The sequence below is a fragment of the Ziziphus jujuba genome, chromosome 10 (assembly GCF_031755915.1).
Source record: "Ziziphus jujuba cultivar Dongzao chromosome 10, ASM3175591v1".
Classification (NCBI taxonomy): Eukaryota; Viridiplantae; Streptophyta; class Magnoliopsida; order Rosales; family Rhamnaceae; genus Ziziphus; species Ziziphus jujuba.
In genome coordinates this window covers 18,513,961-18,539,812 of record NC_083388.1, presented here as the reverse complement: position 1 = coordinate 18,539,812, position 25,852 = coordinate 18,513,961, and the positions used below count along the sequence as shown (strand labels likewise).

At 31.8% G+C, this 25,852-nt stretch overlaps 2 protein-coding genes and 1 pseudogene across 2 annotated transcripts; all 3 read left to right on the top strand.

The window, feature by feature from the left end:
• The first annotated feature begins 1,967 nt into the window (after positions 1 to 1,967).
• LOC107411610 (RNA-directed DNA methylation 4) lies at positions 1,968 to 6,330 on the top strand. Its single transcript, XM_048469282.2, has 10 exons — positions 1,968 to 2,261; positions 2,438 to 2,518; positions 2,811 to 2,899; positions 3,108 to 3,182; positions 3,490 to 3,531; positions 4,412 to 4,551; positions 4,634 to 4,743; positions 5,445 to 5,529; positions 5,611 to 5,681; positions 5,767 to 6,330. Exons 1-10 carry the CDS (start codon positions 2,153 to 2,155, stop codon positions 6,045 to 6,047), a joined length of 1,083 nt encoding a protein of 360 aa, XP_048325239.2. The 5' UTR covers positions 1,968 to 2,152; the 3' UTR covers positions 6,048 to 6,330.
• Positions 6,331 to 10,583: 4,253 nt separating this feature from the next.
• Positions 10,584 to 12,029, top strand: LOC107411611 (spermidine coumaroyl-CoA acyltransferase). Its single transcript, XM_016019223.4, has one exon. It carries the CDS (start codon positions 10,584 to 10,586, stop codon positions 12,027 to 12,029), a length of 1,446 nt encoding a protein of 481 aa, XP_015874709.3.
• Positions 12,030 to 22,604: 10,575 nt separating this feature from the next.
• On the top strand, positions 22,605 to 24,074 carry LOC107411612 (spermidine coumaroyl-CoA acyltransferase-like; annotated as a pseudogene).
• Positions 24,075 to 25,852: the final 1,778 nt, after the last annotated feature.

Genomic DNA, 25,852 nt, shown 5'->3' with positions numbered 1-25,852 from the left:
CATTATTTGAGTTTCTTATTTTTATTAAAACTTCATTGTAGTGTATGTAATATTTTATTTTTAATTTGTTAAGCTTTTAAGGATATTTGTGACACTTTATTAAAGGATATTTTTCAGAATATAAATATGTAACTAAAAACATAATGTGGGTATTAGATGAGGAGTTCTATCCATACTACAAAATATGGTAGCTGCACTAGAATCTATACATATTCACTCTAAAATTCATTTTTGTTAGATATACTAATAATTTGTACTTATTTTTTCCAAAGTGACTTAAAGTTAAACCTATATTCACCATAATTTTTAATTTCCTTAACGAAATAAGATAATAAAATAAAAAATTAGGATTCTAAATAGAAGAATTTAAAACCTTGTCCACTCTCTTCTTCTTCTTCTCCGCTTACCACTGTACATTATTCTACTTTCCAAAACATATTATTCAACTATATATATATATATATATATTCAATTCTTTTTCGGCAACAGGACCTAATGATTTTCTCACACGTTCAATCGATCCAAACCGCTGCATCTGCGGACAAATTGAAGGGTTATTTGCCGCAATTTTCGTTAAAATATTCAACCCACTGCTCTTAACGTTATTCTTACATCAGATATAACAGTACGATGGCCCTGGACTAAATTAATTCCAATACTAATTAATTTGTTCGATCACTCCACCATTGCATGCGGCTTTCTTTCAATGTAAACTGATTTATTTTGTTTTTTAATATCTGCAAGTTTACTTGAAAAGATTTTCATTGTCAATCCTTTTATTCCCTTAGAGTTTTCGATTCCAACGCGACATCCAACCTTCTTGCTGCCAAGCTTTGAAACTAATATATATATATATATATATACTTTTTTTTTTTCTTTCTAAATCATGAATATGATTAGGCTTTATGTTTTTCATAACTTGTAAAAGAGATCTATATAGGTCTAATTATAACGGGAAACTATATGTACTTGTAGTATTTCTAATAATTTTTTTAAGGCTATTTAAAATATTTTATTTATAAGTGTTGTTGAAATATTAAAAAATTATTTAAATTGTAGTGCATCTAGTATATTTTGCAGTGTGTATAGAATTGTGTTTATTAGATTTTCTAATATGAATAAAACAATTTATTTAAACATTGATATTACAATACTAATATATTTATCAAATGATATGTGATAAAATATTATTAATTGTTTTTTTTTATAATCTAAATATAAAAAAGTAGACTAATAAATGAATTAAGAAATGGTTAATTTTATTTACTTTTTTAAAATTTAATTTAAATACAATTTAATTCTTGTGGTTTTAAAAATACCATTTATCTTATTTAATTTCAAATAATTTTTATTTTTCTCCTTTATTATTTCATAACACTTCTAAAATAATTTCATTTACATCTCTTATTATAAGAGTATTATTTGTAAATTTTAAAATATGAGAAACTAAATTGAAATTAATGTAAATATTAGAAAGTTTAGATGGAATATTTTTATTAAAAATAAATATTAAATATTGTCATATTATTATTACATCATTTTATAAATAAATTTGATAAATATTTTAATAATTTTGACATTATTATTATTTAAATATTAAGCTTCAAGCTTCAAGGTTGTAAAATTTGTTCAAAATTAGGTTATAACATTCAACAAAAGCCCAAATTTATCTCAGTTATATTCGTGATAATAAGACAAAAACCCAAACCATTTGAATATTTATTTCTTAATACATATTTAATTTTTATATGATATGCATATTATTTGAATTTCATGTATTATTCAAAATTAATTTTGATTGGATGCCTGCACAAATTGCCCTGCACCCGCGGGTATGAGTGTGGAAATGCTATTTGTTGTAAAATGGATTTCATTTTTTTTTGACCTTTCCTAGTTGACATCTACGTGTCATCAATCTATTGAAAATGTACAAAATACATAATGTAATTGGAGTAGACAATAAAACACTTTTACTTCCCTGCTGTAGAAGTCCCGGTCCTTCAAAATATTCCCAGAAAGCGCGCTTCTCTGGTTCCTGGGCCGGACTCTCTCTCCGTTCCTTTGTCAGTTTCAATAGATTTTTAGGAGCCAAACGGACCGATTCTTTGTTCGAACTCGTTAGCCCCAGCGTGAGCTCACAGGTTCCTTGTCTATGGCGGCCGTCGGCGAAAGCTCGTCGGCTCCTCCTGAACCCTCGGACGACAAGCCGGTGGTCGTTAGGGTTAAACGCAAAGCTTTCCATTCTCCGCTGGATGGTTTCTGTGAGTTGTGCCTTTTTTTTTTTTTTTTTTTCCCTGCTTTGTTTTTTTTCCTTCTGTGCGTTTTGTTTTTTTCCCGAGAAAATCTGGTACTTAAAATTTTAACTAATTTGAACAAGTAAAAAGCGATTGTATTGCCTTGAGAACCATTAAGGTCCTGTGTGATTGTGTAATTTTAGGGCTTGAAATAAATGAGAGGCCGCTGAAGCGCTCTATATTGGACTTTGAGAAACTGTCACTCTCTGATTCATCTAAAAAAGGTAGTCTTAACTTTTGCTTGTAATCCTTTGGCATTGTTAATTTGGTTCTTTCTTTTCGGGTTCTGTTAGATGAATTTTAAATTAGACTAGCAATGCAGTCGTTTTAGGGGAGAAATGTTGTTCAGTCTCTGACTTTTGAAGTTATTCTTTCCAATTATCTGAAATCGTTAAAATTTTCAAATTAGTGGATGTGAGTATGATTATTTTGTAATCCATTTTATTTTTTGTTTGCCGTTTCCTGAATATATATTCGCAAAGTTTGTGCTTATGTATAATTTGTCTTTTGTATTAGAGGAATTGAAGACTAGGAAGGTTTTTGTAAGGCATGTAGAGACTGTACGCACCACCGAGATCACCACCGATATTGTTCAATCATTTGTGGTTAGTTTTGTAGTTAATCTGTCAGTCTTGTTATGTGAATCTTCCTTGTAAGTTTTAGGTGTTGTAGCAATGCCTTGTTAGAGTGTTTTTTCTGCTTTTTATATCTTCTGCTTTAAATTTGAGCTTGCCCATGTCCAATTTTCATTGCATTACATTGGCGGAGACTCTTCTTTTCATGCTTCAAAGGAATGTTTATTGTTTTTATTAGGAAACTAATTCAGCTGGTGCATTTGAATCCAAAACAAAGAGAGAAGAACGAAGACACACTTTCAAAAAGGAGAATGTAAGCTCTGTTTTCTTGTCTCGTACCAACCCACCCAAGTCACTTTTTAAGGGATGCTGAACTGCATTGGACTACTTTTAAGTTTGGCTGCATAAAAATTTAAAATATTTCAGCCCAATCCAATACAGTCCAACATCCAAGTCTTTACAGAACTTCAGTTCTATTTAATGTCCTCAAGAGAATTACAGCTTATGCCTTATGTATCTATATTTTATATACGGAAGACTGCTACTTATTTGACATTTTAAACTATTAGCACTCTTAGTCCATATCTCTAACATGTTGTCATTCCAATTTATCACGGCAGAGACATGATCAGATTTTGTCTAAATCCATACAAAAACAAGAGGTATGTTTTATGGTAGAATTAATTGATCAAATCAATGATTTGAATTCAATTTGCCCACCAAATCAACAGCTTGCAATCTCCTGTTAATATTTATCATTTTGTTTTTTGCTATTTCTGTTTTACATTTTCCTTGTTTTCGAGTTCAGTTTTCTTCTGGTGTTATGATAGTTTTAAAATTTTCATGTGTTAATAGAAGTTTATGAAATTGTACATAAGATTAAGACTTGAAAACTCTAAATTCGAAGCTTGTTTCTCTGTCAAACGTTCATTTATTTATGTCTCTTTTAAACTGTGGATTGCTTTATGTGAGATCCTGAGTTCCTCTACTTGTAATTTATCAGCAATTTGAGTTTCAATTCCCTTGCTAAAGTTGCATGCATTTATTATAAAGTTGAGAGAACTTCTAGTATGTTTTGGACTAACCAACTTTCTAAGGAATTAACTAAATTTTAGCTTGAAATAATATTCGAAGATGGAATTCACTAAATAAGTGGAAGAATGTCTCAATATTGGAGGAGGCAAGACTTGAATAGGAACAAAATCCACTTCTACTTGACACTTCAGTATAGGCAACAAGAGTCTAATGAAAGATTAAAACGTTAAGATTACTTCTCTTCACAAGCTTGTTCCTCATGTCATATTGATACATGTTAGAGAGTTCCAAAAAAGTTTGCTCAGAATGGACTATCGTCTTGTTAAGAATTTTATGTTTTATGGCTCAATTTGATCTTTCAATGTTAGAAAGTAAAGAAATTTTAGGAGTGGCCTGCTATTTGTTTTATGAATTTTTTGTTATCCTGCATCAGCATTTCAATGTTTTCTTGTTTTAAGTTTGTTTTGTATCTCTTTGGATAATCTCATTTCAAGTTACTTCTATTAGGCTGTTGCAAAGAATGCTCGTTTTGAGCAAATATGGAGGAGCAGAAAGGGGAAAAAAGAGAAACTACACAAAATGTGTCATTTCTATGATGTTGTTCGTGTTGATGTTGAGGAAAGATCCAATGAGGTGCAAGAGCAAGAGTAAGTTTTGGCACTCTAATGTTCCCATTTATATTTTCTTAGTTGTTGTTGAAAGCTGATTGTTGCCATGGTTTGAGTGCAGAGAGGCTTTGGAGGAGCAAAGGATCCTAGCTAGTTATTTGCCTTTACTGAGAGAGTTTATTCCAAGTGCTGCGGAGGAGATTGAATCACAAGCTTACAAGTTCAAACAAGGTTGTTATATTTGGAACTGCCTTTACTCTTTTACGTCCTTATAACTGGAAATTATGTGTTACTACTGAAAAGATACTGGCTTTTTTTTTTTTGGTCCAAGTAACTGGGTTTGTATGGTGGTTGCAAGTTTAAGAAAATAAAAGATGCATTTTCTTAAATATATTAACATAGTCTATCGAGGGACATTTTGATAAATAGAATACCAGAAACCACATGTAGAATCCCATTTCTCTTTTAGTACAAGAAAACTTGAGTCTAAATGGTTCATGCTGTTTCTGTTAGCTTCCTGTAACATTTTTCATACAATTAAACAAAATAAGGCACTTCACATCAAATGGCATGCACATTTTCTGAATGCTAAACTGAAAAATGTGTTTACTTGAGAGACTTATTTTGTTTGCTTGAATGTTTGTTGCCCTTGGAGATGAAATCTTACTTTGGCCTTTTCCTTCTTAGTTGTGACCCATGTTTATTTATGTTCTTGAATGAGTTTAATGAATTCTTCTTATGTCTTATACAGAATTGTCAGATGATTTTGATATGTTTTAACTTTAGAAACTTATGTTTGTTTGCTTAGATGGTTACTGCCCTTGGAGGTTAAATGTTACCTTGGTCATTTCCTTTTTAGCTGTGATTCATGTTTATTTATGTTCATGAGTATATTTAATAAATTCTTCTTATGTCTTATACCGAATTGTCAGATGATTTTGTATATGACTACTATACTGTCAAGAATGAGATGGATGTGGCTGATCTAGATGCTGATGCTTCACACCCTTTTCCTCTGTTAGTATCTTATGCTCTCTATTTGTTTGGTTTCTTCCTTGTATTCTTTTATGCTGATTTTGCTAATTAACTTTGGTCAAGGGTACAAGTTGATGAAGATGACTTTTATGATGGGCCTGCAGAATCAGAATATGAATCCGATGATTCAAATGGTGATCCTGAAATTTCTTTTAAGTAATTTCCTTCTATAAATAAGAGAATTTTATATAAATTTTAGCTTTCTTTGGTATTTCACAGCTGAAAATAATCCGCTGAATGATTATCCGGATGAGATATCTGAGGAGGAGGAGGAGGAGGATGAGGATGAGGATGCGGATGAGGAGAGTGAAGGTTCTGAAAATGAATTGGAAAAAAATGGGAGAAATAGATCATCAGAATCCATTGATATAGAAGACCGTCGGTTGTCACTTGATGCACAGCTGTTATATGAAGATGACATATATAATTATGATGATTATGAAGAAGACGGTTTTGACTATGATGATGATGATAGTGGTGGTAATGATGTCGAATATTGAGGATAGCATTTATGAACTTGGAGATCGCATATTACTGCTGAAGAAGTTAATTTCTGTTAGAAGTTAGCAATGATCTTAGTGTTAAAGAGATATATGAATATAAGCATATAGTATGGTAGATGGTGTTTAGGACATTACACATTTAGTTCATCATTTAAGTTGATATTTATCCTTGTTTTGCCTATGAAGGCACTAGAACATTTAGAGAAATATATTTAATTTAGAGTTTGATAAATTTAAAATGAGCTATAGATTTTAAATGATTTGATGAATTGTTATGGAATTCGACAGACTGCATAAAGATTTTATAAGAATCTAACGACATCTTTAGGTTTAATGTTGGATTTTATATTGCCAATTTTCTTCAATATTTTATTGTTAAAATACTTTTAAATCTATTATTTTTTAAAATATTTTAAAATTAATGATTTTTTGAATACCATTAGATTTTAAAAAATTTTTATAAAATTCTAATTGAATACATCTAGATTTTAATGGATTTTTATAAAATCTATCAAAATCTGAATTGAATATTATTATATTTGGATAAATTTCTTTAAAATCTAAATTAAATACTTTTAAACTTTTAAAAATTTTTAAAATATTTTGTATGCATCCTTTTAGTTCATAATTGAAGTTGATAATTATTTTAATTTAAGTTAATAATTATCCTTGTTTTGCCGATGAAGGAACTAGAAATTATGGTGGATATGTAATTTGCATCACAAGTAACAAGTAGATTTCAATTGGACATCTTGGATGTCTAATTTGATTGGTGACTCAATATTTGGTTTTTGTGAGTGAAACTTCCGGTTTGAATTTATTTATTTTAAATATTAGGGGTGGAGGATTTGAACTTTTGATTTTCGCCAGAGAAATTAGTGTCTTTGCCGTCAACTGTTTCCATAGGGACTTATCCAATTCTTTAATTTTTTTCATTTAAGTTCGTACATTTTAGTGCGGCGTTAATATAATTTTTTTTATTTTTAAATTCTTAATTATTTTTTTGTAAGTAGGCTTCTATGTGTAAACTTTTCATAGTAACGTGTATTTATAGCATTCACTTACTGGAGAAATGGTGGTATCTTGAGTAACATCATGTAGTGTAAGGTCAACAATCTCTATCTTTTTGATAATGTGATATTTGATTTTCTTGTCTTCAATTATTTATGGGATATGAATTTTGAGTACGATTTGACTTTACTCTTTCCGTGTTCAGACCTCTAAGATATTGGGCCAAATTTTTTTTTTTTTTTGACAGAAGGAACTTTGTTTCGACCGCGTAGATGAAAGTGGAGAAGGCCTGTAGGGCACTATCTAAAGGGCGATTCTGCATTTGATTTTTCATCACAATAACTAAACTGAGCTGTGGCTGGTATCAAAATGTCAGAGATTATTATAGTAAAATATATCTTTGGCCCACCCCGTTTGAGAAGTCTTGATTTGTCACCACCGCAGAAGCAAACATTTAAGTAACTTGCTTATCGATATACAGATTGCTCTAATGTCGGTTTCGCATTTGAAAGGCTCCAATCTAAGTGGTCACTTGGTAAGGGAGCACCAGAAGTTAGTGTTTGCTTTTTTGATTTGGAAACCTATCTTGTTGACCTTTGAAATTGTTTTATGCAAACTTCTAAGTTAACAAGCAAACCAAATTTGTATTTTTTTAAATATATATAAATATATATATATAGTGAAAATATGATTGGGAATACATCTATATATAATTTATCCATGATGAGTGTAGCTGGCCATGTTATGGAGGTCTAACCACATGCAAATGCTGATAGATGTCTATTAACTCATAAAGTTTATTAGATTTTTATAAGATTTATTTTTTTAAGTAAAATTTATTATATTTATATCCATATTTCATATTAATATATTTTTAAATCACAAGTTAATAAGTAATCCAAAATTGAATAAAGAAAAAATATACTAAAATCATTAAGTTGACATGAGTTAAGTCTGACTCATATATATATATATATAAAATATATACTTTTAATATATTTAGAATGTAGTTCCATATTTAAGTTAGTTATCTAATAATAAGACAAGTTTTAAAAGTTATTATTTATCCAATTAAGGTTTCAACATTAACTTCTTAACTGAGATGGTACATTTAATATTTAACATATTACAGTTTATATTTAACCATAGGATGAAAATTTCAATTCCTATTATGTTGTATTTCCCAAATTTCCATGGCCATCAATTTATTAGCTTTTAAAGCGCACTTGTTTTACCGCTTTGTTTGTGGAAACATGAGATTCGCCAATCTATTATTAAACATTCCAACAAAGGAAATGCAATTCATTGTTTATGCATGACCTGCTTGCTTTCTTTTCTATATTTTGCTTCTTTTTCGTCAAGTGATGAAGAATTAAAGCTTATGCTTTGCTTCTTTTTTTATCATATTTTCTTTTATTGGATAAGGACCATATGACCACTCGTTTTCAAGCGATTTTTAAGTAATAAAGGTCATATTGGAAACTTCAAATTTAATCTGAGAAAGTTAGCCTCAGCCAAACCTAACAGACTCCTATGGTTACATTTTAATATAGGGTTTCTTACCTTTTCTTTTTTCTTTTTTTAATTTTTTTTTTTTTTTTAGAGTTTCCTATATGTCATAGAGTTAAGAGCATACATACACTTGTATGCGTGTGATGTAAACTGTAATCACTGCCTATTTCGTTTGGAATACTCTCTCTCAGAAATAGAGCTTCAGTTTTTATCTATATTTTCTTGCTTTTTGAACTTATAACCAGAAATTCCTCTATTATTATTATTTTTTTTATTTTACCTTTTTTAATGTTTTAGTCAACAGGCAATTATTTTTTGGGCAAAATAAATTAAACTCCTCAAACTATGCTGTACTTACAGATAATCTTCTCAAAATTAAGTAAATAATAAATACACCTCTAAACTGAACTTGGATATTACATAATCATCCTCGATGGCAATTTCGTAACTAACAAGATGCTTATTATAAACTTGTATCACAATGATACCCATTAATGTGGTTATTATTTTAATTTTTATGTCATATATACAATTAGATACCTTAATTAAAGTTGATAAATGATATGGCATGATTTATTTTAATTAAATAAAAATTGTTATAATATGACTGAGATTATAAAAAGAAATTATAAAATTTTGTCTATAACATAATTTTATCCTAATATTTTCAGACTAATGATTTGTATAAATTGAAAAATTATAAAAACAAAAATAATTAATAAAAAAATTAATGAAATATAAAATATCAATATTCTTTTTGTTTGAACAATTAAGCATTTTATTTTATAATTTCTTTTACATATATGTAAAATTTAACCTAGTTCTTTTTAAAAAAATATGTGATACTTTGTATATAAAGGTAACATGGTTATTTCAAATAATTATTAATAAAACTCTGTTGGTTTATCCTTATTGTAACTGTTCAATAATTTAGGCGCGTTAGTTGCAAGTCAAAGAGTTATTTGTAAGTAATTAATAGTTTGGTTAGGTGGGGGTTACCAAAAACAAAAAAAATCCAAAATTCAAAATATGAAATTTGTGATACATATACATACACACAGACACTATGATTTATTTGGTAAATACATACACTAAATTAATTGTAGAGAAGTAACACTGTTTGTAATAATCAGTAATGATCACTGATGAGATTTATGTTGATATGATAGTAATTAATTGAATCTTAACTAAATTCTTTTTGGATTTTTAAAATTAAAAACTAGTATAGAAAAATAAACGCTTAATAATAGCACATTAACTTGTTATCTCAACAGATATTATCCATTATAATAGATCATTAATGATGATAAATAATTTTTTTCAATTGTCAATAATCGCTAGCATCATTGAGAAGCTTTTTGGATGTAATTTTAAAAGAAATGTTTGACTATATTGAATTTAAAACATAATGTGTAAATATGTATGAATGATATCTTTACTTTTGTTACTATCTTAATAATATTTTGAGTAACATAGTGGAAATCTCTCCCTAATCCCAATGGCTGTTTCATAAGCATATTAAATGTGATATACATATAACTGAGTGATTTTCAACAGCAAATGGATTCACCCAAAAAAATAATAATAATAAATAAATAAAAAAGAAAAAAGAAAAAAAGAGAGTTTCGATAGTAAATTGTGGTTCTCCATTACCGATTACATAATTCACAATCCTAAGCACGTCTAATATGATATACATAAATAGTCAACGACTTTAAATAGTAATTAAAATGGTAGTTCTACATATTTATCAGAAATCCAATACATTTTTCTTGAGAGTTTTGACTTCTTCACCTTTTGTAGCCCACAAATTCAACAATTTTAAAAATACTTCACCAAATCACCCACCGATAGTGGGTGGGGAGTGCTTTTTTTTCTATATCGGATAACTAGGAATTAATTAACAAATAACACAAAGTTAGTAACATTATAAATGTGAAGCCACTACCTGGTTTTGAGTACATCTATCTCTCTATATTCTCTATCAATTTTTTATCAAAAATCTTTCTTATGGAAACTACCCACCAAACTCCATCTTTCTTGGTAATCAGGAAGGATGTTGAGCTTGTTAAACCCTCAAAACCCACACCTTCAGAGATTCTCTCTTTATCTACCCTTGACAACAATCCACCTCTTGAGCGTTACACTCATGTCGTATATGCTTACAGAGCTAAATCTAATTCCTCCAATCATGTTAATCACAATAACCATGTTCATGATCATGTTGCATCAAATTTCGTTGCTGATAAATTATTGGAACCCGCTTGTATGATCAAGGAAGCTCTTTCCAAGGCTCTGGTTTATTACTATCCTCTGGCTGGGAAGCTGAGAAGGGACAGCAATGGAGACCTTAGAATCACTTGCAATGCTGCTGGTGTGCCTTTCTTGGTTGCAGAAGCTGATTGTCAGCTTTCTTCTCTACGCTACTTGGATGGGATTGGCATTGAAACTTTGAAACAACTTGTTTCTGATTTTCAATCCTATGATGTTGATTCTGATGGTTACCACCCTATAGGATTGCAGGTGACAAAATTTTCATGTGGTGGTCTTACCATTGGCTTGTGTTTGTCACACTCAATCTGTGATGGACCTGGTACAGGACAGTTCTTGAAAGCCATGTCTGAGTTCACAATGGGAAAGATGGAGCCCACGTTGAAGCCTGTTTGGGACAGAGAGAGACTAACGGGAAAAACCATTGAAGCTGTACCTCTCAATTCTACTGAGGGTGAGGCTTTTTCTTCAGCAACTTCACCATATTTGCCAACTTCTGAGCTTTTGCATGATTGCGCTTATCTGACAAGTGAGAGTATTAAGAGGCTCAAAATGAAATTGATGAAGGAGATAGTGGATAGTAATGAAGTTCCAAGCGAAAGTTTCACCACTGTTGAGGTACTTGGTGGTTTTATTTGGAGGGCAAGGGCTAGAGCTTTAAATTTAAACCCAGATGGAAAAACCTTATTCGTTTTGACCATGGGGATAAGGAATCACTTTGTTCCGCCATTGCCAGATGGGTATTATGGAAATGCTTTCATTGGTTCAAATGTTGTTGTAATGGGAAAGGACCTCAACGAACAACCGCTTTCTAAAACAGTTCAGCTTATCAAGCAGAGCAAGAAAACTGCTTTCCAAAATGATTATATTAGACACTCAATAGATGTTACGGAAACAACTAGGAAGCAGAACAAAAAGATCGAATCTACATGCCCAAACACGGTTTTCACAGATTGGAGACATTTGGGTCTGTTGGAAATAGGATTTGGATCATGGGAAGCAGTTAACATTGAACCAATTCCATGGAACATGTCTGGTCATGTGGATTTGTGTCTTTTAATGCCACCTGCAAAGTTGGACCCTGCAATGGAAGGTGGGGCTAGGATACTGGTTTCCCTCCCTAGGCCTGCCATGGCCAAGTTCAAGGAAGAAATTGATTCTCTTAAGGTTGAAGATGATGATTAGGTCTTGTACTTAAAATTGTGTTTTGTGTGCCTGCTATGTGAAGGCATTTATAATGTTTGCATGTATTGGACAATAAAATTGTCAATAAACTCTGTATCTGTTGGACTTTGTTTCTTGTATGTCTTAAATACATGCATATAGTGGTAATGACCCCATTGGGAATGATCCATTTCATAGCAGACAAAAAATAAAATAAAATAAAATAAAATAAAATTGTCTTCTTTTTTTTTTTTTTTTTTTGCAGGATGCAAATCAAATAATCAATACAAGAAGCACTCATGGTTTTTAAGAAGAACTTTTGTTCTTATCCAAACCTACATTGAAATGCTTTTCTAAAATCACTTTCCCATTATGTTGTATATAATCTTTTGCTTAACGCTGCAAAAATGTTTGTTATTTTCTACTGGGTTATGATCACTGATCAATCTATTAACTCAACCACTTTTGAAAATTAGTTAACTATTGTGGTGACAAGTTTGATTTTGACAATTTGTCATATCAAAATGCAGCAAGTTGGGAAAATTACAGTTTTCTACCTTAATCCACATAATTTGCAAGTTGCCTGGGGACACAAACCTGTCATTTATCTTGCAGAAATCCTTAATTTTTTTTTTAATCATTGTAAAGATGGAAAATTGCATAAGTTTTGCTTAAATACCTTTTAGCTTCCCCAACAAAACTCAACCAGTTGACCAATTTGACTTGTAAATCCTCATGTACAACCATTTATATGTACATTTACTGGTTTACTCTCTTAACAAGTGACCATCACCGAAATACTATGCCATTAATTATTATTATTTTTTTTTTGGGAGATATACACAGCCATTAAATTGATTAAGAAAAATTGTAAAAGTTTTGAAAATACAGTTGCACAAACACATAGGGTCCTCTAGTAAAGCATTGGTTTTTGGTGTTTTATATATAATTTGCTCATTTCAAACAATAAACTATAAACTTAAATGAAAAATAAAAGATTAAAACTACTTCAATCATCAATCATAACTGAAGAAATGGTTTGAAATAACTTTCCTAAAAATGAAATAAACTTCCATTTAGACAATAAACAGATTATGATCAACGTATATTCTCATGTTACTGACACCACACCCGCTTACAAGCTCATGAGAATATTCGATCCAATATACATAGAGATTTTAACAAAGGCAAAAGCCCTAATCAATTGAGACTTCTAAACTCGGCACCCCAAAAAATGTATATAATGAAAGAAACCGTAAGTATGAGAGACACATGAAGCATAATATATAAATATCTGCACTAAAAAAATTATCAAACACACCACATTTTTAATTATTCATATATATATATATATATATATTTCAAAACTATCCATTCATAAAAGGTCATAAATTGTTTAAAAATTTAAATAAATATCGCCTAATTTATATATACCATGCTTATCATCTAACTTACATATACCATAACTTTACACATGAAAACATAAATTGGGTTATATAAATGGGAGGAACATATACATTCTAGTATACATATATTAAATGGTCTAATATCGTCCAAATTAAGTTATATTTTTAATGATGAATTGAAAATATAATCTTGGATTGTAGAAACTAAAAGAATATATGCAAATCCGATATACACGTGTCACGGACTTATATTTTCTAGTACACATGCGTCCTACTTTTAAGATTAAAATTGATATATTTTATTAATGTAAGAAACAAAAACAAAATTTAATGTGCATGTATGTAGAATGTAATGTATCTAGTAATTTTATAGTGTGAATGTAATCAATGTAGAATGTAATGTGTCTAACAACTTTTATATTGTGAATAGAATCAATGTAGAATGTAATTTGTCTAACAACTTTTATAATGTGAATAGAATCAACTACTTATGTAAAGCATTAAATTATACAAAATTTCTCTGAACTATTTTACTAGTACGAATAACATCTTTAAGCTTTTCAAATAACAAATAAACCTCACAACCATAGCTATGTATAACACATTGCCCTTTTTAAAACCAAGTCAATGCTAAATTTTCTTATTATCCAAATATTAAAAACAATATTTTCTTAAAAAAATATTTTAAATAATATTTTCTTAAAAAATACTAGTATTTCAATAAATAAATTTATTCATTATGGGCATTTAATTAAATAAAAGAAAAAAACTCTAAAGTTTGGATACAGAATACAATAAAATCCTAAATTTTCATTATAAACTTAAAACTCTAATTTTCATGACTCACATAAAACCATAAAGATGTTAAGGATTAACCCATTATGCGCTAAGAGGATCGATACTTTTGTCTACCAAGGGCAAAATCATTAACTTGTAACCATTGAAGCAAAAATCGGCGACACAGTGGAAATATCAGCGATAATGTCGCATGTCAGACATCGGCGACACCAATAGGGGGGTGGAAGAAGTTTCTGTCAGGGATGCCGGAGAAATATTGCCGGAGTCGACAAATGTCGGCAGAATTGTCAAAAATCGGTGGGAGTGTCGGATTTCTTATGGACAACGGTGGAAACATAGAGGAAAAGCGGGTTGTCGGTGGAGATCTTGGATGGAAATATCGGCTGGCCTATGTCTTAAGAAGAAGAAGAAGAAGACCTGTGATCTGCTTCTTCCTACGATCTGCTAGAGCCCAGAGAGAAGAAAAAGAGAGTAGGGAAGGGAAAGGGAAAGAGAGAAGAGGAAGACCAGGCTTCAGAGATCGGCCGACCGGGTAGTAGGAAGGGAAAAACTGAAAGAGATCGGGTAGGGGAAAGAAGAAGAGGAAGAATCTGGAAGAAATTTTTTTTATTGATTTTTTAATGTTTAAAAAAATATATTAATTTTTTTACTTAATAATTTAATTGTTTAATGAATAGGCCGGCTCAAGCTTACATTGGACACTTGGCAAAAAAGGAAGATAGGGCCTCATAGGAATTTGCCTTTTTTTTTTTATTTTATAAATTATTATGCATACTCACTGTTGTTTAGTGTTTAACATTAAAATATTTATTAAAAAATAATTATACATTAAATATATTATAAAATATATAAAATAAAATTATAATTCCAAGAAATTGAAAAAAAGAAAAATTATGATGCAATACATTAAATTCTCAATTTATTGTGAATATAATGTTTCTTTTTTTTAAAAAAAAACCTTTGAATATAATGAAGGGTTCTTTTTATTTTAATTTTTAGAAGTATTTGTCATGTTACATTTAAAAAAAAAAAAGAGATACAAATTTGTTTGTTTGTTTTTTTTAATGAAAATATATATTCTTAATTATTAAAGGAAAAACTGAAAAATGCATTAAAGTAATTAACAATTATTTGCCAACAAATTAGGTTGGTCAAATGAAAATATATATTCTTAATTATTAAAGGAAAAACTGAAAAATGCATTAAAATAATTAACAATTATTTGCCAACAAATTAGGTTGGTCAAACCATTAATGTATTTATTGCAATTTTATTTTTTCAAGACTTGTTGAAATTAATCCATCAATTTATCATCTATAAATATATTTCATCAACTCATATAAATACTAATTTTATTAAAAAAAATCAAAAAATAAATTAATATTAAAAAACTTGCATAAATATGATTACTTTCATTTCTTTATTTTAAAATACTTGTAATAATCATTTGTAAACCTTTTAATTGAGAGCCTTGGTTTTACATATATATATATATATATCTATGTTAGGATCCGTCTAAAATTTTTCACCGGAACCTTAGACAAGTCCTGATCCAAAGAAACACCACCAAACCTTCCAACGGAAAATCCGACAGCATCTCCCCTAAGGGTAAGACTTACCACAAAATTTCCTGCACATAAAACACACTCCAATAAATACCACCTTATTCCTCCCATCTTACTACAATTTATTTCCATAAATTTACAACACTCCAAAATAATAAAAGGGAATCAGTAAGCAATTAAACAAATATCTGTCCAATCCATATACAGAGCATTATATAAATAAATAAGACTTTAATACAATACTAGATAAAGAAGCAATACAAGATGGAGAGGAAAAAGGGAGGAAATGCTTCTTGGACTTTCGGCAATGAACTGAGACGTCGGGCACATCCCGGACGATCAACGTCTCCTAACCAGGGCTTAGGGGAACGGAATTTAAAAATATGAGATGTTAATTATTTCAATGAGTGACCCTATCTACTATACAATTATAATATTAATAATATAATAATTAAAAAAATTTAATTAATCAATACCAAACAATTAAATAAATAATTATAATAAATATTTGAAACAATGTTTTCTCTCAAAAACCCTTACAGTTCACTCCATTGGAAATGTTCTCCTTTTAAAACATTTTCGCAAAATCCAATCTTTTATGCCCCACAAATCAAGGAATAATTAATTTAATAAATAATTAAATAATCCAAATACGAATAAAATGTAATGAAATATAATAAAATAAATTTAGAATACTTGCATTAAAGGAATATAACATACAAGAGAAATTCAATATATAATTCGTAAAATTTGATTTAATAAATCAAAATAAACAGTATAAAAAATATAATTTAAATAATTACAAACAATCATGTAAAATAAGTGATAGAAAAATATTATAATAATCATTTTGAAATATTCAACCAATCTATATAATATTTTTTATGGCAAGATGCATTTTAAAAACATTGATTTAAAATAAATGACCTAAAATATGAATAAATACATTTTAGAAAATACTAATTAGAAATAGGTAAATAAAAAAATTAAATACATTTAATTTAAATACGGCTTTAAAACTTTAGGATTTGAAACTTATATCAGAAAAATAATACTTGACTCACCACACCATATACCAGTGATGCCCTATGATACCCAGCGTCCCGAGCAACATCTGGCGGGAAATTAAAGAGAGAAACTTACATATGGTCGCTTCGGCGTCCCGACAGCGCTGCTGTTTAAACCGTCATCCCGGCCATGGAGGGGGGCGGTTTATGGCCAATATCAAACTTGCCTACCTTCGGTCCGATGGCAACTCATGGGAGACATTATAACTTGCGCGCTCATCCACATACATAGTACAGAATATCAGTGCTGTATGAGTGCGTTTAAAATAAATAACCTTATTATTTTTTTAAAAAAAATAACAATTTTTGCAAACTCACCGTGGGAATTATACCGTTTTTCAAATTCACAATCTCACATTTTTTCTTTAATCCTCATCATAAATCCATCACTTTAAAATTCACCAATTTCAAATCCATCCATTTAAATATAACAATTTTCAATACCATGAAAACCTGATCCATAAATAATCAAACGTATAAATATGGATTTTGAACTCAATACTTTAATACAATTATTTTTCTCAAAATCTTAAAATCAATTTATATCAAAATCACATAAATTTCATATTTGCTTAAATCCACATAAGTACATTTATTATAGGCAAATAATTCTATAATATAAATTTAACAATAATCAATCATAATTTAAATCCATAACTTCTTTAAAACCAAATATATGAATTCCATGCAATATATGTTTCAATCAATAAACTTTTGGCATCATAAATTCAAAAATAAATTTAATAAGAATTTAAGACATAATTTATTTAAAAACCCAAAATATAATTTTTGATGCAATACATGCAATAAGTCAACATAAATCATCATCATAAGCTCAAATAACAATCTCTTCAATATTAAACGTATATAACACATTTTTCATAAATTCAATTAGCACCATATATAAATATAAATGTGTATATATATATATATATATATATTCACAATCCCAAAATATAGTCCGATGACAATACATATATTAATCAATCATAATTTGACATTATAAATTTTAAATATCAATTCCTCTCAATATCAAACACATTTATTTTTCATAATTTCAAATAACACAAAATATATATTTTTAATAGTCCCCAAAATAGTTTTGAAGGTGGGTCATTCACCTCGGGCACACAATTAACCCAAGATCCTCCATGGGATCAATTCCACGACGCATACGTGCTCCTAGAACAACAATATTACACAACTCAAATAAATTAATATTTTATTCGGATAAATAATACCCGGTATCCAGGGGGTTTAACACAAACGTTAACCAAAATTTGTGAGCAATATACCGAAATGAAGCTTATGGAACAAGGATCGCGGATTGAGGCTTACCTCTAGGACATCGGACCCGTGGTGGTCGGGATCTCGCTGGAAAGCTTTCGGAATTCAAGTCCTTGATTCTCTCAATCCGTCATGAATTGGAGGAAAATGACCTCGGATTTGGGTTTAGGGAGGTCAAATTAGTGGGGAATGATAGGTTGGGTGATCAGAAACTCACCGAAATTGGGTTTTCTGGTGAGCCGCGTGGTCACCGGAATTCGCCACCGCCGACTATTCGTCCGATGGCCACTGGTCGTGATTTTTGGTGGGAAGGTAGATCGGGGAATGGGTGATTCAACGAGACCGGCGATGAGGCAAACGGAGGTCGGAATAGAGAGAAATTTGGGTTTGAAGTAATCGGCACCGTCGCCGGAAAAAGTCTCGATCCGGGCGCGTCGGCGGTCGGTTGGCCGTGATTTTTGTCTGGCTGGTCAGTTTTCAAGTGGGCTTCAAGCTAGTGTAGTGCGTGTACTATTCTGGTGGCCGAAAATGAGTGAATGGCGGTTGACCGGTTGGGTTTTTCTCTCTAGCTCTCTCTCCTCCCCTCTTTCTCTCTCCTTCCTCGGCTCACGTGTTTTGGCCAAAATAAAAGCCACCCGTGGGTGACACGGAGGTCAGAATGGAGAGAAATCTGGGTTTGAAGTAATAGGTGCCGCGGCCAGAAAAAGTCTCGATTCGGGCACGTCGGTGGTTGGTTGGCCGGCCGGTTTTCAGGTGGGCTTCAAGCTAGGGTGGCGCATGTACTGTTCTGATGGCTGGAAATGGGTGAACGGCGGTTGGCCGGTTGGGTTTCTCTCTCTAGCTCTCTCTCTCTCTCTCTCCTCTCCTCTTTCTCTCTCCTTCCCCGGCTCACGTGTTTTGGCCAAAATAAAAGCCACCCGTGGGTGACACGGAGGTCAGAATAGAGAGAAATCTAGGTTTGAAGTAATCAGCATCGCCGTCGGAAAAAGTCTCGATCCGGACGCGTCAGAGGTCGGTTGGCCGTGATTTTTGGCTGGCCGGCTGGTTTTCAGGTGGGCTTCAAGTAGGGTGGCCCGTGTATTGTTCTGGTGGCCGAAAATGGGTGAACGGCGATTGGCCGGTAGGGTTTCTCTCTCTAGCTCTCTCTCTCTCTCTCTCTCTCTCCTCCCCTCTTTCTCTCTCCTTCCCAGGCTCACGTGTTTTGGCCAAAATAAAAGCCACCCGTGGGTGATACTGTTCACTCAAGGGATTGGCTGAAAATACGACACGTGGCACACACTGTTCACTCAAGTCAAAATATATTAAAATATTATGGTATTTGGAAAACTTTGCATGTCCATAACTTTTTAACCAGATATCCAATTTAAGCGTGCCACTAGTCTATGAACTCGTATCGACGAGTACTTCACAACCATGCATGAATCAAAGCTCAATTTTGCACCAAAAAAAATTCAACTTGGGTACCCCTTGGACAGTTTGGACCTCAACTTGTTTTGCTCATAACTTTCAAACCGTAGCTCCGTTTTCGACGTGCTACTAGTCTATAAACTCGTGACAATGTGTACTTTTTAACGGGACCTCGGTCAATGTGAAATTCCACCGGAAGCAAAAAGTCAACATTTGATCCTTTCTCAATCAACGATGGTCAAATCCGGTCAACCTTGGTCAAATTTTAGAAATTTTCGATATATTTTGGGACGGGATGTTACATATATATATATATAATATAATATAATATAATATAAAATTAGGGGCCATAATAATTTGGGGTCCTAAGGCAATGGTCTTGGTGGCCTTACCCTAAAGATGGGTTGTTAATGAAAGTGCTGAAAGTGGATAAAAGTGCAGAAATTATTTATTATTTTGATTTCTTTCGATTAAATGTTTATGGATTTTCAAAGCGTTAATCGAGTAGTACATCAAAAGAAAAAAAAATTGAAATGAAATCAGAATAAAAAAGTAATAGTAAATATCATCAAATATTGAGACTTTTATATTTGAGCATTTTTTGTATTTTAGTATTATCTATTAAATTATTCTATATTTTGATACTAACTAACATTATAATTTATAATATTTATGGACTATTTTATTATTACTGTATTATAATTATTTTATTTTTATATTATTTTACTATATTAATTATCTCATATGTTAAAATTTATATTCTAAATTAAAAATTTACAGTTTCCGTAACTTTATCGATATTTCCATCGATATCGACATTTCTATCGATATTTTCATAAATTTATACCTTCGATATTTTCATCGACATCGATATTTTCTTCATTGCTTGTAACTCTGTTTTTATCGACTGCAGACAACAAACAGTCTTAACAAGTACAATAGCTTGTCGCTTGTGTGTGGAAGGGCTTAGTTTTCTGTTGCTATTAAAGAAGTCAATTACAGGTTCCAATAGAGACACGGTTCCATTGAATGACAAAATCTCCGTCTCTGGCCTGGAGGGCACTCTCTTAAGGATACCAGTAGCTGAATTGCGCTATGGCTGGAATCAAAATGCAGAAATTATTGGGAAATATATTTATATACATATACATAGACATATGTGTATATATATATATATATATATATATGTATGTATAGAGAAATTCTATGGTGTAGGTCGGTCCACATGCAAACCATATCTAAGCTGAAGAGTTAGCTTTTATTGTGTATGTGTATATAGTGTATACAGCAAAATCGATATTTTTTTTCTCTAAAATATCAATTTATATGTGATCTATACAGTAAAAAAAAAAAATATATATATATATATATATATCTTGGACCACCTACCATTTGAGAAAAGTACATTTTAAGTGCTCTGTTAGACTTAACTTAAGAGGGGAACACAAGTCATAATATATATTTATATATCTTGGACCACCCACCATTAGAGAAAAGTACATTTTAAGTGCTTTGTTAGACTTAGGAGAGCATAACATGTCATATGTCATGTACGTACTCTTCGAACTAGTACATCGAAAAACTATGCAAATTTGCTGACAAAACCAAACCATATTAAGTTTATTTTATATGGTTGTTGCTTATGGATTTGGTTTCCCTGTTGTTAAATTATCCACATATACCATAGTTTTTAATTCTTTGTCAATGAAATGAAAAAAAATAATAATAATAATAAGAAATTCAATCCCCATTGATGGTATCATGGTAATGGACTCCTATCGCTTCCATTACAATCTTAAAACTTTTTCAGATGCCAAATTAATCCAGTAGACAAAATTGCACACCGCTTACATCATGTGAAGTGTTTCTGGTCATTCATCCGTATTTGGTCATGCATTCATGATCACCAAAAAGAAAATAAATGCAAACTGCTTTTTTTAATTAGCTTATTTACCTGGTTGCTTTCTTTCTTCCGAAGAAAGGTCATGCCTTGTAAATTTCTGTTCTTGTATTTGGATAAGCATTTAACGTGGCTGCATATGGACTCCTTTGTTAGCAAATGCTTTCTAAGCAATAACAGTCGTCATATAATTGGAACCTTATATGATCATTAAAGATGATTAAAATTGGCCTAGAAGCAAAGATTCCTAACATATACACTTGTACAGGAGCATTTAAGAGTTTCCAATATAATGTCTTGATTACAGGGTGTATATACACTTCGTATGCGTCTGCCTGAAAATTATATAAATATAATCATTACTCCCTGTGCGGAAATAAGTAGAGCAACTTAATTTGATAACCATGAATTTGTAATCAAAATCTTATTCAGTATATAGTTGAACTAAATATAATTTGGAATACACACTGCGATCTGTTTTCAATCAATATTCATATCTTTATTTTCTCATCTCTGGCTATTTTAACTTATAGCTATGTAAGTATCTCAGTTTGCCAAATTGTTCTGATTAGCATTTCAAATTCAAAAACACCAAATTTTGTTTGTATGTGTTTCTGCGTGTGTAATATATGTAAAAACCTAACGATGAAGCGTAGATATCAGTTTGAAGTTTCTTTTAGAGTAGTTTTAACAAAGATGTTTAACTATATAACTGAATTGGAAAAAGATAGGGTAGTTAAATATGATGTCCTCTTTTTTTTTTTTTTTGGTTAAATATATTTTATCATTTAAATTTCTTATACGACATGAAAGATTCTTAATTATTGTATGACCACCATGATTGTTTCCTAAGTATATATCTAATATAACATGTCATGGATTTCTATAGCAAATCCATGCTGGTTCTCCATACCTATCAAAATGCTATACTATGTTTCTTTTAGACTTCTTCCATCTCTGTTACCCACAAATTCAACAATGCGAGAAATATTGCATTATATATCTATTTACCTAACAAATATCTAGTCTTGTAGTGGGTGGAGCCATATAACCATATTAAAATATTAGTTTTATATTGTTTCGAAAGATTATTACTTCTATATAATTGGTAAGTAGGCAAGTTGCAATGTGGCATTATAAATGAGAGGCCACACTCTGGTCTTGAGTATCACATTGGTATTAATTTCCATCAACTCCTTCACATGGAAACCAAGCAAACAACACCCTTCTTGACTGAAAGAAGGGAAAGAGAGCTTGTCAAAGCTTCAAAACCCACTCCTTCAGATGTTCTTTCTTTCTCCACCATTGACAACGATCCAAATCTTGAGTTTCTCACTTAAGTCATCTATGTGTTCAGAGAAACCTCTAATTCTTCTGGTCGTATTAATCATGATAATAATGATGCTCTTGCACAAAATCTTGGTGCTGATATTTACTTGGACCCTGCTTGTTTAATCAAGGAAGCTCTTTCCAAGTCTTTGCTTTATTACTATCCACTAGCTGGGAAGCTGAGAAGGGATAGCGATGGAAACCTTAGAACCACTTGCAAAGCTTCTGGTGTGCCTTTCTTGGTTGCAGAAGCTCACTGTCAGCTTTCTTCTCTGCATTACTTGGAAGGAATTGACGTTGAGACTCTGAACCAGTTTGTTTTTGGTTTTCCATCCCATGATGATCCTGCCGGCGAGCACCCTTTGTTTTTGCAGGTGACCAAATTTACATGTGGGGGTTTCGCCATTGGAGTGGGTGTGTCACACTCAGTCTGTGATGGAGCTCGTGTCTCACAGTTCTTGAGAACTCTGTCTGAGCTTTCAATGGGGAAGATATTGGAGCCCACTGTGAAGCCTGTATGGGAAAGAGAAAGACTGACTGGAAAAATTATTGAGGCAGTTCCTCTGCATTTCCCCATTGATGAGTCTTCCTCAGCAACTTCACCGTATTTGCCAGCTTCAGAGCTTTCACATGGGTGCTTTTATGTGACAAGTGAGAGTATAAAGAGGCTCAAAATGAGATTCATTAAGGAGATGATGGATAGGAATGAAGTTCCAAGAGAAACTTTCACCACTGTTGAGGTGCTAGGTGGTTTCGTTTGGAGAGCAAGGTTTAGAGCCCTTAAACTAAACCCAGATGGGAAAACCTTGTTCTGTTTGACTACAGGGATAAGGAAACACTTGGTTCCTCCATTGCCAGATGGGTATTATGGGAATGCTTTTGTTCCTTCGAATGTTGTGGTCATGGGAAAGGAACTCAATGAAGAACCACTTCCTGAAACAGTGAAGCTCATCAAGCAGAGTAAAAAAACTGCTACTCAAAATGACTATATCAGAAACATGATCGACATTTGGGAGACAACCAGGAAGCAGAACAAAAAGATTGGGGCTAGTGGTGCATCCATGGTTCTGACAGATTGGAGACAGTTGATTTAATGGAAACAGGGAAGCAGTTAACATGTACCCGTTCCATGGAACATCTTTGGATATGTGGATTTGTGTCTTTTTTTGCCTCCTCCAAACTTGGACCCTGCAATGAAAGGTGGGGTTAGGGTACTGGTTTCTCTCCCTAGGTCTGCCATGCCCAAGTTCAAGGAAGAGATGGATTCTCTTAAGCTTGGAAATGATGATGATAATTCTGTACTTTAACTGTTGTGAAAAAAAAAAAGTACCCTTTAATAGGGTAATAAAATGTCAATAAACTCTGTATGGTTTGGACTATGATTGATTGCTATAATATTTTACCGAATATTATGGTAATGTTGTGAATGGGAATTAATTTCATAGCAGAATGAAAGAAACAATGCAAGCATTAGCATGGTTCTTCGAAAAGACCTATTCTTATCCAAACCTAGACCGAATATTGAAATGCTTTTTTAAGATCACTTTCCCATCCATCCACATCATGCTCTGGTACAGATAATCTTTTGCATGGTGCTCTATTTGTTGAGATAATCGTGTGGTCAATCTGTCAATCTATCATTTTATTCATCAAAAAAAAAATCTATCAATCTATCGACTTTGAACTTTCTTTTTGCCCCTTTTTGAAGAAATTCTAAACTACTTAATTATGTCAAAATGTGACTTTTGCCAGTCATAAAAAATGGTGATGTAACAATTTATTACATCAAAATATACTGTCGAATCAATTACAGTTTTCTCCCTCAACTAGTGTATGATTTGCAATTCGCCTGGGGGCAAAATTCGTTGCATTTTTTTAATTTATATTGTTGCTGAAATTTTCTTCTTCTTCTTCTTCTTCTTCTTCTTTTTTTTTTTTTTTTTTTTTTGGAGAAAAAAAAAAAAAGGAAAAAAACATTCCTGGGTGCCCTTTATGCATGCAGTCATGCAGATTTAGTGCAAGAAGGATGGAGCCTTATACATGCACGGTGGATCACCTAGCACGAGCAGGCCATTCCCAAGAGGTCTCTGATTTCGTTCAGAGAAATTAGAGGCCATCTCCAGACACAGAGCTTCTCTCAGCTTTTCTAAGCTCATATTGCTCAGATGAAGATTTAGATCTAGCAAAGAGTGTTGGAGAGAAACTACTTGAATTAGAACCTCAAGAACCAGTCTGACTTGTATGGACTTGTTGGGGACTGGAAGGAGTTGCAAAAGTGAGAAGATTGATGTCTAACATAGGCATAAGGAAAGACAAGGCCAATACATGGATTGAGATTAACAAAATAGTTGACAGCTTTGAATCAGGCAACACATCTCATCTCCTCAGCAAGGAGGTTTACAAGTACTTACGGAATCTTATTGAGAAAATGAAGATTAATGGGTATGTTCCATACACAAGCATGGTCATGCAGAATTGACAAGAACACAGAGGAGGAGATAGTTATCGGTCACAGCGAGAAATTGGCCATTGGACGAGCTTGGTGTAATCAACACTCATCCAGGTACTCGTATAATAATAGTTAAGAATTCAGAATATGTATTGATCGCCATGAGGTAACGAGATTGATTTCAAAGTTGGAAAGGAGAGAGATTGTTGCAAGGAACTCCAACAGATTTCATCATTTCAAAGATGAAGCATGATCATATGGAGATCATTGGTGAAGTATGTAAATGCAACAAGATTCTTACAAGGTATGCTTTTATATATTATTCATTGTAAAATGTGGAAGTGCACACACACACAGAGAAGGGATGATAAATTGGCTTTGCCATTTTTTCCTACTTTTATAAATTTTCTAGAAAGGATGGTTTTTTTCAAACTATAAAAATTATTAGTCGCGTTACATGCTACATACATCCATATTAAATCTTATTTTTACTAACCCCACACCAAATATATTTTTGGTCGTGAACTACCTTCCTAATCAAAAATCAAAACTTAAAACACAAATATCAGTTAAAATATCTTTTAGTCACAATCTGTTGTGTGACTATAGTTTTAATACTCACAACTTAGTGCGACC

What these genes read in the sequence shown, in the direction of transcription:
- LOC107411610 (XM_048469282.2), top strand. Translation starts at nt 2,153, where the DNA reads ATGGCGGCCGTCGGCGAAAGCTCGTCGGCTCCTCCTGAACCCTCGGAC. An exon ending in CTCTGATTCATCTAAAAAAG is followed by an intron (nt 2,519 to 2,810) that starts GTAGTCTTAACT and finishes CTTTTGTATTAG; the next exon opens with AGGAATTGAAGACTAGGAAG. An exon ending in AATGAGGTGCAAGAGCAAGA is followed by an intron (nt 4,552 to 4,633) that starts GTAAGTTTTGGC and finishes GTTTGAGTGCAG; the next exon opens with AGAGGCTTTGGAGGAGCAAA.
- LOC107411611 (XM_016019223.4), top strand. Translation starts at nt 10,584, where the DNA reads ATGGAAACTACCCACCAAACTCCATCTTTCTTGGTAATCAGGAAGGAT.